The 19629-nt window shown below is 39.8% G+C and overlaps 2 protein-coding genes across 6 annotated transcripts; one reads left to right on the forward strand and one right to left on the reverse strand.

Moving 5' to 3' along the window:
- The first annotated feature begins 1526 nt into the window (after positions 1-1526).
- stk25b (serine/threonine kinase 25b) lies at positions 1527-7302 on the forward strand. The gene is made up of 11 exons (XM_067605390.1): positions 1527-1955; positions 2698-2928; positions 3076-3132; positions 3207-3315; positions 3885-4042; positions 4307-4492; positions 4864-5009; positions 5409-5514; positions 5608-5679; positions 6716-6852; positions 6966-7302. Exons 1-11 carry the CDS (start codon positions 1926-1928, stop codon positions 7003-7005), a joined length of 1272 nt encoding a protein of 423 aa, XP_067461491.1. The 5' UTR covers positions 1527-1925; the 3' UTR covers positions 7006-7302.
- Positions 7303-9093: 1791 nt separating this feature from the next.
- On the reverse strand, positions 9094-17715 carry septin2 (septin 2). Of its 5 annotated transcripts, none has more exons than XM_067605395.1 (13): positions 17560-17715; positions 16343-16380; positions 15407-15521; positions 13992-14078; positions 13751-13874; positions 13385-13519; positions 13122-13239; positions 12684-12785; positions 12352-12497; positions 12011-12133; positions 10859-10925; positions 10441-10537; positions 9094-10354 (listed from the first exon to the last, which is right to left on the reverse strand). In XM_067605395.1, the coding sequence occupies exons 2-12, from the start codon at positions 16364-16366 to the stop codon at positions 10451-10453; spliced, it is 1128 nt and encodes a 375-aa protein (XP_067461496.1). In that variant the 5' UTR covers positions 16367-16380; positions 17560-17715; the 3' UTR covers positions 9094-10354; positions 10441-10450. The 5 variants fall into 5 exon arrangements, with proteins under 5 accessions (XP_067461496.1, XP_067461492.1, XP_067461493.1 ...); XM_067605391.1 differs by lacking the exon at positions 17560-17715 and adding an exon at positions 16511-16778; XM_067605392.1 differs by lacking the exon at positions 17560-17715 and adding an exon at positions 16511-16777 and having other exon boundaries at positions 10859-10922.
- Positions 17716-19629: the final 1914 nt, after the last annotated feature.

Here is a 19629-nt window from a genome sequence, read left to right on the forward strand (position 1 = left end):
TATATAGTCATTCCTTGTGTGGTGCATCGAGAGCCACTAAACCAGAGTCAAATTCCCTGTGTGTGTAAACATACTTGGCCAATAAAGATGATTCTGATCGTCTGATTCTGATTAAATTAAACTATCAAACTGAGGGAAATCTACTTATATGCAGAGAACACTGTCATGATTATTTTCCTGTCATTCCCATACAGCTTTTACCCTCGGAAATTACTGTCAAAAATATCCTTTTTTATCATGAAAAAATATTCAAAAATATTCATAATTTGTTTTTTTTCTGTTCCTGAAAAATTATGGATCCTTACATTAACATGATAAAACTAGGAATTAGGTCATAAATATTTTTGTTAATCTGTTAAATTGCGCAAACTTTATTTCCACAAACAAAATATTGATAACTAAAGGTTCAGTAAAACCAGCAAAAGGAATCAAACCAGGGTATGGTACAAATTAATGTATTGTAAATGCATTTTATAAAAATCTAAATGAAACTCTGCATTCATCAATGATGTTTGATTATGCCCATAATTCATCTTTACTGCTGGAAATATGTATGTTTATTATAATGTAATAGAAGATTGCAGATGTTTATACTATGTGCTTCCCTTACTTGTATCCAAAAGGCAGAACCTACTTTTAAGGATTAAAAGTATTTTAATCTTACCTTGTCTACCAGTAGCACTGACTGCAACTGCTGGTAGTTAATTAATGTGCCTTTCTAACCACCAGTTTTGGGCTTTGTTGAGGCAAACAGCAAGATTTATATCTTGTGTGTATACATGCAGATGTGTATGTAAAAAAAGAATGATATTCCAATTCCCTGCAATAGGCAGTAACTGATATATTGCAAATGTTTCCAATAAAAACATGAACACATCCAAGACAGGTCAGGTGCATTGATAAGAACCTACTCAATTCTAACACATAGTCAACATACATGGCTTTCTGCAGCAGTTTGCATTGTTACCTCTGCACGCTGTGCATGTGCTTATAGCACATTGTAACCTTGTGAACAGGCTGCAGTCTCATATGGGACAAAACAAATCTTTTGCTCCATAGAAGACCCAAAACCAACTAAAAGTTGTCTGCTGACTTGGCCTCAGGTTTGCCAGGTGTGCCTCTGCTTCAGATATATTAATATGTATTAATATAATATATTATCAGAAATATTCACCATGTTGGAACAGTTATTGTTGTTTAATGTCATTAAATACAAATTTGCTGAGAAATATTCCACATGTAGGCCTATGTGCAGTATTAATTTAAATGAAAAGGACCTTAAAGCTATAGACTTTTACACTTTGACACAGGACACATGACAAGGGGACTATAAAACCTAATGATAAAGAACACTTTCTAAAGCACCTATTATCTCAGTTCACATTAAGTTTATATAATCTATATTTTGGTCAAAAACTTGAGTGGCGACAATTTAAATGAGAAAACCTAAACTTTCAGGTGGCTTTTCAGAGAAACCTAAACTACAGAGATTGGTAATACAAATCCCAGAAATCCCCCGTTTTCGAAAGCAATGCGCATGCGTCAGCCGTCTGGGCCATTATTTTGTCCTCCTCAAGCTTCAAATGAACAACAGGCTAAGCGTTCCTTGAAATGAATTAAATATTGATACGCGGAAGGAGCATTTCATCTTGTTGTTCATCCCAGCCGACACACATGGAGTCTCTCGGTCAATAGCTCGCTGTGTCGCAAGGCTGCTCGGTCCTCCGTTGGACTTGGAGGCCGAAAACAGTGCGCGGAGTGACAGCCCCGTTAAAGCCAGCAGATTGGGTGTTTATCTTGCTGGCTAGCCACCTAGCTAGCTTCCTAGACAGCTAAGAGGGGAGGAAAAACCCGAAAGGACCAATTTGATAACTTCGGAAAGAGATAGCCGCGGCTGTCCCTGACCCGTTCAACCTGCAGAGGGGATGGCACACCTTCGAGACATGCAAAACCAGGTACAGAAATCCTCTTTTCACCAACTGTCACCTCCCTTCTTCTTGTCCAAGACAAGGCGAGCCCCCACGACTGTCTGTCAGGCTTTCATGAATAGGTGGGTGGGGGGTCTCAACCACCAATGCGAGCGCTAAAACCCGCTAAATACACATGACACATCACGAAATCATCTGCTTTTCATCTTAATGCCATTGTCAGCATCAGAGTAAAGATGCTGGCAAAGCACATTGACAATAAAAGCTCTACATTTCAAGAAACAATACAGCAATATTTTTAACGTCTGCAGTGTTTTAGGGGTGTAGTTGTCACATAGTGTAGATGCTCTTAACATTTTGAACTTAATAGCATCTTCATGGGGCTCCTCCTCAGTCAAATCATCACTCATTTCCTGCTGTTATGGAGAGAGAAGTGTCATGCCTCTTAAATTACACACTGGCACAAAGTTCAATCAAGAGTCCAGACAATGATATGGGGTGTGACTGGAGTATGGGTGTGTATCGCCATAAGTAAGATGGGTTAATCATCCATCTTTTTATCTTTTTACATCTTGGACAGTGAATGGTAACATTTATATATATAATATAGATTTATAGATGTTATTCCTACTGTGAGGTCTATTTAACCTTTATAGAAGAGTATTGATATGTGTTGGCACATAGACACACACAAATAAGCCCCTAAACACAGTCATCATGACACACACCTAATAATTTAATGTGCTGTTTTTTTCTATCATTGGACCAGAATACTCGGTTGGACCCCGAGGAGTACTTCACCAAGCAGGAGCGGATCGGAAAGGGTTCCTTCGGAGAGGTCTACAAAGGCATCAACAACCGCACAAAGGAGGTGGTGGCGATCAAAATCATAGACCTGGAGGAGGCAGAGGATGAAATCGAAGACATTCAGCAGGAGATCACGGTGCTGAGCCAGTGTGATAGTCCTTTTGTTACCAAGTATTATGGATCATACCTGAAGGTGAGGCGATAACACGAATGCTGAAGCGATAAACACAACGCGAGGATGCGTAAAGACACAAACACACATACACACATACCCAGTGCCATAGAGGCAAAGGAAAACAAGGGTTTCTAAATCTTCTGTCTTTCTTTTTTTGTCTCTCAGGGAACCAAGCTGTGGATTATCATGGAGTATTTAGGTGGAGGATCTGCTCTGGATCTGGTAAGAAGGTTTCTATTTTTATGCAGCTCACGCAGTTATAATCAAATCTTCATCATCTCACTTCTCTTTCGTAGCTCCGTCCAGGGCCTCTTGAAGAGACTTACATTGCTACTATATTGAGGGAAATACTGAAGGGGCTGGAGTATCTGCACTCTGAAAGGAAGATTCACAGAGATATCAAAGGTAATAAGAACTCTCTTCATGTAATGATGGCCATACAGAAAACACCACAAATGGACGAAACAGATGCACCAGCTTTGCCACCAGTTCTTCTTTGTCATTCAGCTTCACATAGATATTAGTTTATATAATTTTATAGTGTTGTCCTGGTAGAAAGGCAGATAACATACTCCTAATTCAGAGATGAGTTGCAGCAGTATTTTCTCTTCTCTGTAGCTGATGTGCTTTTACCTCTGAGAGAAAACACAATATCCACTTTTTGGAATCATTAAAGAATCATAAATAATAAATAAGAAGGAAAGAGAAGGTTGATTGTTTGTGAATTGACTATCAATGTACACTGTACCGTTCTTGTTGAAGACACTGTTACTCATCTCCTGATGTTCTGAAGCTGTTTGTCTTTGCTACAATGAAAACACTTCATTACTCTTAATTGCAGAATGGGATTTCATCATTAATGGAGGAAGACATTTTTATTGATGTCTTGCTTTTAGCATGTTAAATAGAAACAAACAGCCAATAACAGATAAAAGAATTGTATTGTATTTTAACTGTCTTTCTTTTTCTTCTAGCTGCCAATGTGCTCTTGTCGGAGCAGGGCGATGTGAAGCTGGCAGATTTCGGGGTGGCGGGACAGCTGACAGATACTCAGATCAAGAGGAACACCTTTGTCGGCACGCCCTTCTGGATGGCTCCAGAGGTTATCAAACAGTCAGCCTATGACTTCAAGGTGAGGCCAGTGTCAGCAGACCGGACAACCTGTGTAACTGCTCTGAGTGAACACTGTGTTCACACTGAGTTCATGAAGAGATAAGGGTTTTGTTGTAGAAGACACCACATGAAATTTTCTGCATGGGAATAAATGATCATAACCACATCACTTTAGCTTGGCTGCATTTTAATTTCATTCAGGCTTTACACAGTTTCCAGAGAATCAATGTCTGTATGTGAAGTTAACACATGTTCTGCTTTTTCTCCCCCGCCCCCCCTTCAGGCTGATATTTGGTCTCTTGGAATCACTGCCATTGAGCTGGCCAAAGGCGAACCTCCCAACTCTGACTTGCACCCCATGAGGGTCCTCTTCCTCATCCCCAAAAACACTCCACCCACCCTGGAGGGCCCTTACAGCAAGCCCTTCAAAGAGTTTGTGGAGGCTTGTCTAAATAAAGACCCTCGTTTTGTGAGTAAAGTCCTTTCATACGGACCAGACTGTAACCAAACCAGGATCAGACATGCTTGTTTGGGCTAAGTAAGGTCAGAACATGGGAAAGTAATTCCAGATTGGCACTGCATGGTTCACTTATCCTACCAACTATTTTTTTGTGATTGGATTAGCATGCCCAGTCTTACATAGGAATTATAATGTGTGCTGTACTTTCTCAAATATTCAAACATGATCAAAATCACATTCTTGATAGACATATGTTGTTACTAGACAGCAGTACTCTGATCCCAGCTGTGTGTTTCTTCTTCCAGACCCAGAAGCCACTGATGATGATATTGTCACATTAATCATTTCGCTGCTTCTTTCTTTATAACATGTCTGCGCAGAGGCCAACAGCCAAAGAGCTCCTGAAGCACAAGTTCATCACGCGTTACACCAAGAAGACGGCCTATCTGACGGAGCTGATTGACCGGTACCGCCGCTGGAAGTCAGAGGGACACGGGGAGGAATCCAGCTCTGACGACTCAGATATGTGAGTAAACACACGTTTGCACACTCTAATATCAAACGTTCACAACCACTTTATTAGAATGATACCAATAAACAGGATTTTGACTACTTTTTACAGGATTTCAGGACATATTTATTGACATTTACTAGAAGAATTGGCTTCCAATTAATTAGTATCAGTTACAAACCTTTTTGTGTTGCCTATTTTGAAATTTCCATCTCATGTTTGAGCTCTGTGTGCTAATAGGAAACAGTTAAAAGGACAGAAGAATATACATGTGCAATTGTCCTCAATAGGAATTTTTTTCTCTGAATCTACTAAAACTGGGTCAGTGATTCATTACATGTAAGTCAGGTCACATCTGTCATCTTGTTTCTCCTTCTTTCCATCTTTTCCTCCCTCTGTCTTTCCTCTCTTTAGGGATCCTGATAACGATGTGGATACATGTCCCATGTGGACCTTCCCTACAGTCAGACCCAACTCTATGAACAAGTTACAGAAGGGCTACACACACACAGATTCAGAGGTAAGACACATGCAGGACACACACAGACACACACACACACACAACGTTGAGTCTTTTGTTTTTTTTTCCTTATATCTTTTTTTTCTTTTGCAGTCAGGAGATTCAGTGAAAAGGCAACCGAAGTCACAATGCTTGTCGGCCTTGGTAACGCCCATCTTCAGAGAGGTAGGTCTGTCGTGGACAGGGATTATATAATTTGAAATAATGTTATTCATTGTGCCTCTAATGATCTCAGATTAAGGGCTAGTAAACAAAACATAATGCATAGCTGTCCTAAATTTTATCAGAGCACTGAAAGACACTTAATTGACGGTGCGATAAAGATTCTGGGCAATCTGGGGATAAAATAAAGGGCTGCTATGCACCCAAACAAAAATCATTATTCATCAAGCAGGTTTTGTAAATTAGGCAAAGGTAAACTCTGAGTATGTGAGGCAATGATTTCCTGAACAAAAAAAACCAACACAGAGTCTTAATCCAGAATATTTAATCCACTAAACTGTCTTTTTGAAACACGTCTTAAATTTGGATGAGTTACATCTTGACTGTAGAGCCCTGGACTAAGATTAATTCCAAAAACCTGTGTTAGTCCTGAGGTTGCTGGTAATTGCTGCTCTGGATCACAAAAAGATATAATTTTGTGGACATGGAGGAGTAAAACAATAAAGAGGCAACGTCGGCTTTTCTCTTTGTTAACAATGCAGGTCAGGGCTGCAGCGGTGCAATGAGCTGCGCCATATTTTCTCAAAACAATCGAACAAAAACTGATTTTATCAGTTTTATTGAGTTGGTTGCCCCTGTCAGTACTTGCCTGACCGGCAGTGCTTGTCATTAATGTAAGCCGTCATTTAGTCCAAGAGTAACTCTAATCTCCAGGATATTGGTTTAGGTTATGCAAGACTTGGCTGAACTGAGAGCTATTTCAATCCATGGCTTTGTAAAAGAGAAACTATACCTGACTCAGTGCCTCTTACTTCATTATTTTACCTGCTGGCACAAGAGAGTGTAAATGTGAAACATGACTTTTCTACAGTGAATATAGATGTACTGTATTCTTGATGTTTTAATGGAGCATATATTTGTTAGAATAAAACAGGAAAGAGCAGGAAAATTGTACACTACAACAGTACAGTTGATATATGGGTTTGGTTGGAGTTTGAATATTTTCTTTCTGATCATTAATGATTTCCTCCATCACCAGTTGAAGGAGAAGCGACGGGCGAGTGGCGGTGGTGTAGGAGCCATTGAGGAGCTGGAGAACGCCTTCAACCTCGCTGAAGAGTCCTGTCCGGGCATCTCCGACCGCCTCGTCACACACATGATGGAGAGAGTGTGCAGGTGATGTAACGACTGTCAACAACTGTTTATGACACAACAGAAAACATGCGTTTATTTTAACGGGGGAACAAATTTATTTTATTCTAACATGCTGCTTCATGTCGTTCTCTCAGGTTTTCTTTAAATGGTAACACCACCCCGTCTTCGCGGTGAAACCCCAGCTGGATGTAACTTAACCCTGCCCTCCTTTTCTGTCTCCCAAACCCACCCAACACCTCAGATAAGGACCACAGAAGACCACCACCCCCCCACCCATCCCTCTTACCTTTATCACCCTTCCCAGTCTTGTCCCCCAAGAGATCTTTTAATTAGTTATAATTAAATATTTTTACAGTTTTTCTTTAAGAGCGGAGAGTATTTAAGACAAAAAAGCCATGACATTTAGAGCATTGTGTATACCTGTTAGATTGAGAAGAAAAAACTATAATAAAGTCTATGGAAAATGTCTTATTTTCTTGTGTGTCTTGTTTGGTGTTACTCAGACTCTCATAAGAAGGAATGCATTGTTGCTGAAACAAATAATTATTTGGATAAAAAGTTAAAGAGTTATTTGCAACCACAACTAGATATTAAAAGAAGGCTTCATAATCTCATTATTGTGGTATATATCATATAGCTGCTTTAACATCATCTTCCCTCTTGTCTGCTAGATGCTCACATACAAACATTTTACTGTTAAAACATATTAAAGGATAAGTTCACAGTTTTTCAGGTGTCTATAAGAACACTGAATCATTACTGTTGTTCAAACTGGCCATTAAAAAAAATCCTTCCTAATGTGCTTCCAATGAAAGTGATGAGGGACAAAATCTTCATCTGTAAATCTGATGCTAATGAGGCTTCAGTAGTACTAATTAGACAAATCAAGTGGATATCTTCCAAAGTTACAATCTTTTTAATACAAAGAGGGAGTTTAATACTAAAAAGGCTTATTATTGAAGATTTTTTTTTTTTATCAACTCAGGCTGCTGAAGCCTCATATTAGCTTCAGATAAACTTTGGAATGCATTTTTGCACAAGGATTGTGGGTTTTGTCCCCCATCACTTACAGTGATGAACAGGAGGAAGTATCATATGGACACCTGACCTTTAAGACAGACTTGAAAAATTGTGAACCTGTCCTTTAAGTTATGCTTCAGGTAGCCTCCATTAGTCACTGTAAAATGCATTTGAGGTGCATTAACCATATACAGACGGGTGACAAATTAAAGGAAAAACTGGTACAGGTCTGAATGCTTGACCCCTACAGTGAGGAGGGCACGTTTCTGGCATGGTTTGGGTCCACTTGTCCCCTTAGAGGGAAGAGTCACTGCAGATCAATACAAAGTTGTTCTGAGTCATCACCTTTATCCTATGATGAAACATTTCTATCCTGATGGGAGTGGTCTCTTCCAGGATGACAATGACCCCATCCATAGGGCACGAGGGGTCACTGAATGGTTTGATGAGTATGAAAATGATGTGAATCATATGCTACGGCCTTCACAGTCACCAGATCTCAATCCAGTTGAACACCTATGGGACAGCGATCTCCACCACCATCATCAAAACACCAAATGAGGGAGTATCTTTTTGAAGAATTGTGTTCATCCCTCCAGTAGAGTTCAGAGACTGTAGAATCAATGCCAAGTCACGCTGAAGCTGTTCTGGCAGCACATGGTGGCCCAACACCTTACTGAGACACTTTATGTTGGTTTTTCCTTTAATTTGTCACCCGTCTGTATCTATAAATATAATTCATTAAGTAGTTCATACAGTTGGCATTTGTGTAAGTTCAACATGTGTAATGGATAATTATGTTAATTTCTTTTGTAGATTGTTAACTATCATGTATTTCTCTTGCTGTTGGATAAGTATGTAAGCTTGGGGTTTTGGGTAATTAACCTCTGCATACAGTGTGCTGTAATTACAGATGCCCTGTTACAGTCAGGGCAGGTTCATGGTGGTTTTGTCTCTCAGAGGCAATTATCTCCCTGAAATGAAACACACACAGTGGGAGGAGAAAGCATCAGCTGATGTGTGTGTAGAGCAGCTTCAGGCTCCTGTATACAGCCAATTCATTAACAGCAGGGTGTAACTACACAACAATGTATTACAGGATAGTGATTAAGCTAGAATAGACACTGTTTAGTTGATAATTAGTGATATGCAGGCAGATTCATACTTACTGAAACTATATCTAAATAGAAGAAAAATTAAGGGAATAAAGTGTAAAAAGGCTCGGATCACAGAAGAGGTTACTAAAGTTGAATAAAACTTTTATTACAATATACGCATCAAGAACAATATTTGGTACTTTAATATTGGATAAAAACAGCACAAAGAGGAATGTCAAGAACTCACATCTTGGCTGGTGAGGGAAAACGTTTGGCTACACTGACCTCATCAGGTCACCTTTAACCTCTGTGGTCGTGGTAACCACAAAGCGCTCAGCAGTTGGGACCGGTAAAAGTTTATGCCTCTTAAAAATGATCTTGCATCGAATGAGTATCAATGAAACAAAAAACGATTAACGATGCTCGGTGGCACGTGACTTCACTTTACAGTATAGAGGAGACATGGAGTTAAATACGTCAAGTTGATGAAAGCACCAAACTGAAGTGTGTCGCAGTCAAACACACTTCACTTGACTGTCCTTCATTTGTCAGGTCTACAGGAAGACTTTAAGAGGTCAAGGGTCACAGTTTATTTAATATCAAACTCAAAAGGAGTCTTGAATGCCGTTGTACTTGGCAACACTGATCTGAGAGATGCACTAATGGATAAGATTTGGACAAAGATCCCAACACAACACTCAAGAAATTCACCTTAAATGTTTCCAGACAGAGTCTAGAGCTGCATGCATATGAGTGGAATAACACGATTTAACACTGAGCAGGATTGGCCATGTTTAACGGTAAGCTCGTGTGGGAACCAGAGGGAAACCTGAAATGTCGTTTTCTCTTGACAAAAGAACGCTGAGACAATGGCGTAATAACAATGGCTGAAAGAAGGTTTTCAGCCATTTCTGCTACTTTTCGTTATAGCTGACTCTCCCAGTGAAGCTCTTTCACAGAGCAAAGGTTAGCATGTGCTTTCAGAGCAGTTCTGGGCTAAAAGCAGTGAATAGAAGCAACAATAATTTGGTTTTGTCAATAGCTAAAAAAAAAAGGATTTAAAAAAAAATTGGAAAAGTAACAGTAAATCCCAATGGTTTTGTATTAAAAATATTTGCCACCATTTAAATCGATGGGTCACATTACTTCATTTGAGTAACTGGCAAAAGTTTAAAATGAAATAAAAATAAAAAGTGTAAGAAAGAGAACCGTGTGTATATATATATATGAACATAACACTGTTTGAATATACTTGACTGTATGTATAAAAAAAATGACTCCAGATCCCATTTGGGACTGAATGAAGATAGTGGCTAGCAGTATGAGTCAACAACCAGATAGCTTAAACATCCTTTGCTGCTATCATTCATCTCTCTCTGGTCAAACTCAAGCAGTGGCTCAAATACCTGCGGCAGAAAAGAAAAGAAAAAAGTGAAATCAAGCAAGACATCAAAGAGGACCAGTAGTATGTATCCATGTGTCTTTCTCTTACTGTAGGCTCTTCACGCATGGGGGGCGTCTCCCTCTCCGTCTCCATGCTTCTGCATCTGGGCCTGCATCTTGGCAATCATCTCTTGCATTCGTCTTAGCTGTACGACACGAAAAACATCATGTAAATAATGGAGACAACTGCACTAAAACATTTATTTAGAGGATATTTGGAGAGAAGATTGGTGGTATTCATCCAGATTTATAGCCTAACAGCTACTTTTACTTGGACTACTTGAGCAGAAATCATGAAACTGAATCACTTAGCAGTTTAACACATACTGTATTATGAGTAAAAAAAAACTGGGAGGAGAAACAGTTCTTATACAGGCTTTTCCATAGACCGTGTATGAGTGAGAGACCTGGACAACTGAGTGGGATGATCCCTGTAAAACAGTAGTGTTGCGTCTGAAATGACCCACCTCAGCCTCCTTCTCCTGCAGGATCATATCCTTGTCCATTTCCTCCGGCTCCGGCCCTTTTCGGCTACTATTGGAAATGTACAATTACTTTGATGCTTTAAGCTACAAAATCAAACTGTTATATTTCTGCAGAATGTGTGACTATTTAACCAAATGCACGATCAGAGAAGAATGTAAAATCACTTTGTGCGCTGATTTGCAAAACTTACTGTGACAGAGTCAGCAGACAGGAGTGTGAAATGTGTGTTTGTATGCTAAGAGTGCATGTTGTACCATTTTAAGTAACATTAGGCAAACATGACAAAAGCCACATTGAGAAAGTAGAAAAAAAAGGGGGTCAGTGGGTTAGTAGAGTTTTTTCTCTGAAGGAAGACACGACAGCTGATGACAGAAAAGTGGGCGTCTACAACAAATAACTACAAGCAGTAAGATTCAAGAGAGAAGCAGCAAAGTGTGAAAGTCAGGGGAACAGCGGTACCTCCCCCCAAATGAAAAAAACAAAAACAACAGTACCTCCAACAGTCCACTCATGGAGGTGGACAAATCAAGATCAGACAGCCATCATTGGACAGATGGCGGGGATATGTGAAGACAGTAAAACCAGTCCCTTTTCCTGGGTCGGATTTAGAGGAGAGTCTAAAAGAAGCTTTTTTTTTTTTTGGTCTACATTGAGGGTTTAATGATGATATGACCACACTATGTTAAATGACACACACAGTAATCCTGTTTAACTACACATGCCATTTAGCTACCAACTAACCATGTAAAACCACAACCCACTACAGCATTAAATCCAGTTCTACCTCGCTACCACGACCTAACTGGTGTAGTTTACATGCAAAATGATGAGTTAGAGCTACAGAACTGATACTAGTTCAACAATAGGAGGAAAATAATGGTCCCATTCTAGTAATTATTATCAGTTTATATAAATAATGTCCTCAGCTTACAAAGCTCTGGTTGTTCTAGCTCGCTTATATTAAAGCTGTAATGGTTCAGTTTATGTGTCTGTTGTGTGCATGACGACGTGGTGTTTCAGTGTATTTCTAATGCTCGTTGTATATAACATTAAATATGATTCTATTAGAATCAGAGGTTTGCTGTTTGAGGTGGGGGAGGTGCAGAAAAGCAAGCAGACAGACAGGTACGTACGCAGGAGACAGAGGCAGAACGTAACCATGGGAGGACAACCTGCCACCCCGCTTGAGGCGCTCAGAGCGGAAGTTCTCGTAGTGCAGGTCCTGGGTCACTTCCTGTAGATCCTGCATGTGGGTTCTGCAGGGGAGTTGTGGAAAAGTCATCAATCAGTAAACATTCTTGCTCAGAAAATGTCAAAACTACAGATGCTAACTCCTCCTGTTCAGGAGTATACACACAATCTGGCAGGTCATTAACTCTCAATGACTACTTACTCTTATCACAAAAATGTCAAAGATTTAAAAGAATACAGAAAGCAGAAGGTTTCAGCCTCCTCTAACTCTTCCACCACTCACATCAGCATGGTCCGCAGCTTGAGGAAGTCGTTGTGTTCGGGATTCTCCACCTCCACCACTCCCCAGGGGTACAGGCGGCCCCTCACCTTCTTCCCCTTGGCCTCAATCTGCTGGTTGGATCCTACCACTGCGAATGGGATGCTAGCCTGGAGAGAAGTAGTTCATATGTTTGTCGTTATGGTTCAACCACCTACATGAATAATTATACTTAGAGCAAATTTGATTAGAGGATGCAATGTTAATGTCTTTTATTATTGACAAATCCCCATTTCAGTGGTAGGAAGGAATTCATAAACAAGTCATTCACGGATGAAAAGCTTTAGAGGGTTTACCTTGAGGATCCTGGTCTGCTCTTTGAAGTCCTCATCCTCATCCGACTCAGCATCAGGAAGGTGGTAGATCTTGATGCCATGTTCATCAATCTCATCCAGAATCTTACAATAAAACAGTGACAAAACAAAGGTTATTATCTACCTATTATGTACTTAAATGTCTTTTTATTTCCTGTTTAGTCAGGACTTCAAAAACTTTAAGGCAGACAACATTTCTGTTCATCAAGATCCTTTTTGACATGACCCCCTTGACACTTAATCTACATATTTGGTTTTAAATATTTAACCATTAAGTCCTGTTTGAATACTGCATTCAAACAGTACCTCCAGTATATTGACACACTGGGTGGCTAAAGTAGTGATCATGAGCACATGATAGCTGCTGTTTCTCTCAGGAACTGGAAAAGATCCTGAACAATGGGTGACTGTTGTCCTCACCCTGCGCTTGAGCCTCTCCCTCTCTCTGAGGGTGAGTGTGTCCGCCTTGGCTATGACAGGAACCACGTTGACCTTGTTGTGGATGGCCTTCATAAACTGGACATCCAGGGGTTTCAGGCTGGGAAGGACAGGAAACAGACAGGCACAGAAAAGGATTCAATTCAGTATTTATGAAAAGCAACGAGTGGAAAGAGATTTACAGTATTAGTTCGTTGCAGCTTTTATCAACTGAACTGTGTGACAGTATCTAAAACAGGACTCACCCATGGCCGAGCGGAGAGATGAAATAGAAACAGCAGTGAACTCTATTGTCGACAATGTGTCTACGATTTAGACCGCTCTCGTCGTGGAGGTAGCGCTCGAACTGGTCATCAATGTAGCTGATAATGGTGCTGAAACTGTGCGAGAAAAGTTATACGACAAATTTAAACATACTGTACAACGCTCATCCATGCTGATATCACACCCACTAAATACCAAAATCAAAAGCCCGGATGAAAAATAAATTCCCCTCAAGCATCCTTATCATTTAAAACATTCCAACAAATATTTATTTTTAACTGTTCAGATCACAGGACTGACACTGAGTAATTCAAATCTAAAAATACACTCTCTAAGGGATTTCATACCAATCCTGGCTGTTGATGGCATCTCCATATCCGGGTGTGTCCACCACAGTGAGACGGAGCTTCACTCCTCGCTCTTCAATTTCTACTGTTGACGCCTCGATCTGAACCGTCCTTTCTATCTTTTCTGTTAGGAGAGATAAAGGGACATAGTCAGCCTATGAATTTCACTAAATGACTCTATTTCTATGTTCCAAAAAAAAAACACGGCTTGGGTTTGTGCATGTGTGTGTGTGTGTATTACCTGCTGCTCCAGGGATGACTCTCTCAGGGTAGAGGTCAGTGAGGAACAGGCTGTTGATCAGGGTGGATTTTCCAAGTCCAGATTCACCTTTTGGCAACAAGAGGAAAATGAAACAATCATCAGTCTAATCGGTGTGAAGGGTCAACATCAAAACTAGAAAATGACTCAATATTGATTTAATTTCAACTGACAAAGACAATAAAACATCCACAGATTAAGAGAGTGATTAAGTTTTAAATAAAAGCAAATAGCCTAGCCTTGCACCAGACTAAAAAGCATCGCGTTCAACCCATGATGTAGCAGATCCACTGAACATTGTTTCAGTCTCACTATGCTAAATTTTGTCAGGGAAAACCATAAAACTACAGCAGCAGTTTAGCTTAAACATCAGCAGTGAACATAATTTAAGATATTTTATGTTCAGAAATGTAAGAAAACATTTCTTCAGTGTCATGGTCATGTTACAGATGCAGAGACATAAACAACCGCTTGTGAGCTTTACCCAGGAATGCTGCTACTGTGGTTCCCACCAGAGCCGTGGCAAAAGATTTACACATGTCTTTACTATGTCCTAAACTGGCAATTTGCCTAAGTGTCTTATATGGAAAATATAGAGTATATACACTACAGGTTCAGGTGTATGTGTGAGCATTAGAGGAGTGTTCTTGGGTAAAAAGATAGATAATGAGGAGAAACTGTGTTTTTTATTGTATACTACTTGTAACTATGAGGGAGAACTCCAGCTAATCTACATGTACAGGAAAACACTGATTTATTTAAGAACTCAGGTCACGCAGAAGGTTAAATAAGCACTCAATGAGTATTCTTGCAGTGGGGGGACCAGCAGGCCTCGGCCACTGTGTGAATCAATCCCTCCAGGCCCACAGCCTACATTCCTCTCTGGTTTATTTTAAAGCAAAAGGATGAGCAGTGTTCAGGAGGGCGTCTACCCTCCCCCCCTCTCCAACATGGAGGGAGGTTCACACAGTCACAGTGCTCACATCAAGAGTTTACACTGCCGCTGACTCCAGCTGAACAACTACACTGATGTGACATCTGCCATTTTCTATTGACTAGCCTTCATGCACACTGCACCTATGAATTACTGAGGGCAGGATCAAAGACAAACAACTAGAGCTCAACATACAAAGCAAAGGAGCTACAGATGTCAAAGAGCTGTAAAACTATTATGTGGAAAGGCAACAACTTGTTCAGGCTAATGGCCAAGATCTCACCATAAATAAATAAAACTCATGAGCCAAAATGCATTCTTCACATATCCATCATTTAATCTCTAATTTGAACCTTGCTATCGCTGAGATCATTTTCCAAACACAACCAGAGTCACACAACGACACAAACGAAGAGAAGGACAAAATGAGAGAAGGTCTGAAAAACAGAAATAACACACTCACCTACCACCATGAGGGTGAACTCAAAACCTTTTTTTACTGACTTGCGATGAACCTGATTCGGCAGGTTGGCAAATCCAACGTACCCTGGAGTCTCAGGGTTGGTGAACTGGCCCTGCTGTAGAAAACAAAGTACAAAGAAAGTCATTATCTTGAGAAAAAAACTTGTGACATTGAACATTAAGATGAAAGAGGGTCCCTTTGCACGTAGTTATTACTTAAGCTGAAGTTAATTTTTGTTGCAACGTCAATCTAAATCTGTCTGAAGTTGAACATGGTTTTGGCTGTAATTATACCAATAACATGACAGCCCATTATTACTGCTGGAGTAGAAATAACTAAGGAGACATCTGTTCACAAAATCTGGAGTGTTTAGGAGGAAAACAGTGACCTCACTACAATCTATTTGCAGAAGACCTTCCACCCATCATTCCAGTGTTTACGGCCCTTTGCTTAGAGTTGAGGATAAACTTTAGAACTATTGAGACCCACCAGCAGAAGGCCAAAAGGGCAACATTTAACAATGACAAGACTTGGCACAGGCAAAAAAACCCCATACATGTTCCTTATTTAGTTTTTGTTTTGGCCGCACAGTCATGTCAGATTTATATACCCTCCCTTCCTGGTCTTTTCAACAAAGGTCATGATTGATAAGCGGTGTGATATTGCTCTGCCTTTGGGCCTTTCAGTCTGCATGAAGCCACATCAGTGAGTCATGCAGAAAATAATGTGAGAAACGCACAAAACATTTCACTGAAATAACTGGGAGTGTTTGAAAATATCCTGAACTACTTAAGGAGAAAACAGACTTATTATTTATAATAATAACAATAAGGGCTTATCACACATACAAGCCATTAAGCAGAAGTAGGAATTTGATATTACTGCACACTCTTATCAGTTCAGATGGAATATCTATTTTTTTTTCTTAAAACTCACCTTCATTTTGTCGGCCTGAGACATTTTCCTTATTATACCTGAAAGGAAAGACAGACTGGATTATGCACTGAGATACTCACAAAAACAACTAGCACAGAAACTTAATTTTGCCACAATTTGGGCCTTTTCTGTAATGGAGGTAATACATGTAACTAACTGCATACTTACAGGCCTGGCTGTGTGAGAGACAGGAAGTCTGGTTTGCGCACTGAATGTGAGAGCACTGTGTCTCACCACCAAAAAAGAAAAAAAAACTATCTCCTTTTCCTGCAAGCTGCATTACAACTGCGTCCCACAACACTACACTATTATCTGAGGATAAAGCTATGATTAAGCTATTCTAACGCTAGTAATCCCAAAGTCTCTGCAGCTGGTATTATATTTGTTTACTACATGACAGACGGTTGTTGCAATTTAGGTTTTTTAGTTTAACCGAACACTCAAACTGAACTGAAACAAGTTGACGGAAACACGCCCACAGCTTTCAGGGTGTCAGGATGAAAAAGACTGATATGGGCAAAATGAAATATCACAATATTTTTGACCAAATACGTCGATATGGCAACAATACTGCAGCCTATAAAACCAGGAAAAGACACTTTTACCATATCACGATATTAAAATATCCAAGCTGTAAGACGATATCGGGTATTGCATCACATTATCGGTATAACATTAATACATTGCCCAGCCCTACTGAATATGTGTCTCTACATGGTTTATTCTTCCGGCTGGTTAGACAACTTGGAAGCTAATTTCATCCAGTTTAAGAAGCCTAACTCACCTAGATTAATCATAGATATAAGTAACGCCAACTACAATGACTATAAGTTATTTTATCACATAAATGGACACTGTTGTGGAAATTAGCTTGTTAATTAGCAACGGCTTTTTATCTGTTAACGGTTAAGAGTCAAGTGGGTGTGAAACGGGCTAAAGCTGACATCAGCCATGAAAACCTCAAACTTTATTTGACGAGCTAATGTCGAAAAGGGGTAAAATTATCAAAACTAGACACATTCAAAGCGATTCACCGAGTTAGCAGTGCTGTTAGGAGCCTGGCTTAGCATAGCTTTAACTGATAACTAGCCGAGCAGGATGTTAACTTCAGTAGCTCATGTTAGCGCCGTCGGTTTCACTCCGATACCGCGACACACACAGGACCGACACAACTGAGACGTGAATAAGTGATGAGTAGCATAAATGAATATTGTTACCTTACAGTCTGCCTGCAGAGAGTATAGTGTAGACAAAGGTACAGAAAGAGGGAAGCTGACGGTGAACAGCAGACTTGGCGGACACCTCAAATTCTTCAGATTCCGGTGCAGCAGCTTCCTTTAGCGCACAGACCACAATGCACTGGGCGAGAGAGCAGCAGGGCCCCACTGTTCCCAATGAGGCAGCCTACTGGTCACCTACACACAGGTAGAACATAGTACAAGATGCTTCAAAAACAAAAACAACCTGATACTGCTGGAGAAATGTCTCATCCACGCGTCTAAATGTTGGAAAATTAAACCCCTTTTTTCTATTTTTAAAAGGGACCTTAACTAATGAAAAGAAAATATCCAAAGTCTCTCCTCAGGGTTTATGAAAAACTGCTAATATTTGATGACCTCTAGGGCAGTGGTTCTCAAAGTGAGGTCCAGGTCTTTGAGGGGGTTCCAGGTGGTCTCTAGCAAAAAGGAGAATTTTCACCATAATACCATCCATTAGTAACACAATTACAGAATGTGTGACTATTTTGGTCATGGCTTTCATACACTTTCTGTGATAAAATATCTAAAAGCAGATATCTTATCAGATGGGGGGCCCTGGGACAGGATCTTATCAAATGGGGGCCCATGGTCTAATTTGTGTCAGTTTAGGGGTCCTCGACGTGAAAAAGTTTGAGAACCACTGCTATGGACCAACTATGGAAGAGTGCAGACTTGTTATTATTAAGTTGTTTTTTAAATGTATGTCTCTATGATTATTTATGCTATTATATTATTATTTTATATAATTTATCTTTCTTATCTAATGTGCCTTGTATATTTAGGTGATTATTGTTATTATGTTTTCTATGCCTTAATGATGGGAAATGAATCCTTCTCAATAAAAAAAAGAAAACATTATAATTAAGACCATGACAGTGCATGGATGATATTAACAAAGCCAAAAATGTCATAGCATTGTGCAGGGGCGCAGTAAGATATCCGAGGCCTTCAGAAAGAGTATCATTATGGGTAACCCTAATTATTCAAGCCCAATGTAAGCATTTAAATCAGGGCTGGCCTTGACTATGTTAGTGCTCTGTAGGTGAGATTTTAGTTTGGGGCCCCCAAAAAGTACCTCCAGTCCTACAACTTCAAAAATGACGCACTGATATGAAGCCACCAGTAGTACCTCCAGCCCAAACAAAGTCCTCCTGGTCCTCCAGACAAAAACTCAAGTGGGGGTCAGGCACCTTTCAATGAGTGTTTGCTGGCATTGCCTGAGGTAGCATATGAAGTTTGGTGGTTGTTGGTTGTTGGACGAAAACTGACCAACTGACCAGTAAAGCTTTGAAAATCAAACCAGATGAAAACCATGCAAGTCATTAGGGAAAAAGAGAGGAATAACGTAAAGAAGGGAGAGCAAGTGTATATTTCCAAAAGCTTTATACAAGTACACCTGTTGGTAAGAAAAAAAACAACAAAAAAAACATGGCCCCCAAATTTCAGTACATATCCAGTACATGGTTGGCATGACAAAATCACAGGAGAGACACAGTAAGATACCGTGTGCCTTCCTTGTATCAAACAAGGCATTTTGACATGTCACAGTAGGAAAAGTGCAGGTGTAAATAATAAAATAAATGATGACTGAATTGTATTTAGCTGCTTTGGTGTCAGGGTCCCGATACTGTGCATGCTGACACACTCTCATACTGTTGTGGCCTACTGGGACATTTGAATGCAACAGAAGAACATAGCCTAACACACCTTTACACCCACAACAACAACCTTTTTGATGTCTCAAATAAATAATTTCTGGAGTATAACTGTACAGGTTAGGTTATAGTCCTTGTTTAGGTGCTCTTTCATTCATTTATTTAACCTTTGACCCAGCATTAATGGGAACTGGCCAATAGAGGGTGCCATGGCTCCTCATAAAAGTGACAAAAATAATATTCTTTAGTTTACTTAAACTAATTTTATTGACAGAGTGTATACAGAGAGTAAAATGCTGCGGTATTTAGCTACATAACCTTATCGTTTAAACGTAAGTTGTACAAAACCATCTTATTAAGGAAATAAGACCAA

This window comes from Thunnus thynnus, chromosome 12 (genome assembly GCF_963924715.1).
Source record: "Thunnus thynnus chromosome 12, fThuThy2.1, whole genome shotgun sequence".
NCBI classification, from domain to species: Eukaryota; Metazoa; Chordata; class Actinopteri; order Scombriformes; family Scombridae; genus Thunnus; species Thunnus thynnus.

Bases quoted from the DNA above. Each gene is read 5' to 3' on its own strand.
- stk25b (XM_067605390.1), top strand. From the start codon at position 1,926: ATGGCACACCTTCGAGACATGCAAAACCAG. The intron at 1,956-2,697 runs GTACAGAAATCC...TCATTGGACCAG, and splicing joins TTCGAGACATGCAAAACCAG to AATACTCGGTTGGACCCCGA. The intron at 3,316-3,884 runs GTAATAAGAACT...TTTTTCTTCTAG, and splicing joins GATTCACAGAGATATCAAAG to CTGCCAATGTGCTCTTGTCG.
- septin2 (XM_067605391.1), bottom strand. From the start codon at position 16,622: ATGCAGCTTGCAGGAAAAGGAGATAGTTTTTTTTTCTTTTTTGGTGGT. The intron at 13,240-13,384 runs GTGAGTCCTGTT...TGTCCTTCCCAG, and splicing joins ATCTCTCCGCTCGGCCATGG to CCTGAAACCCCTGGATGTCC. The intron at 10,926-12,010 runs GTACGTACCTGT...CATTTCCAATAG, and splicing joins GTTCTGCCTCTGTCTCCTGC to TAGCCGAAAAGGGCCGGAGC.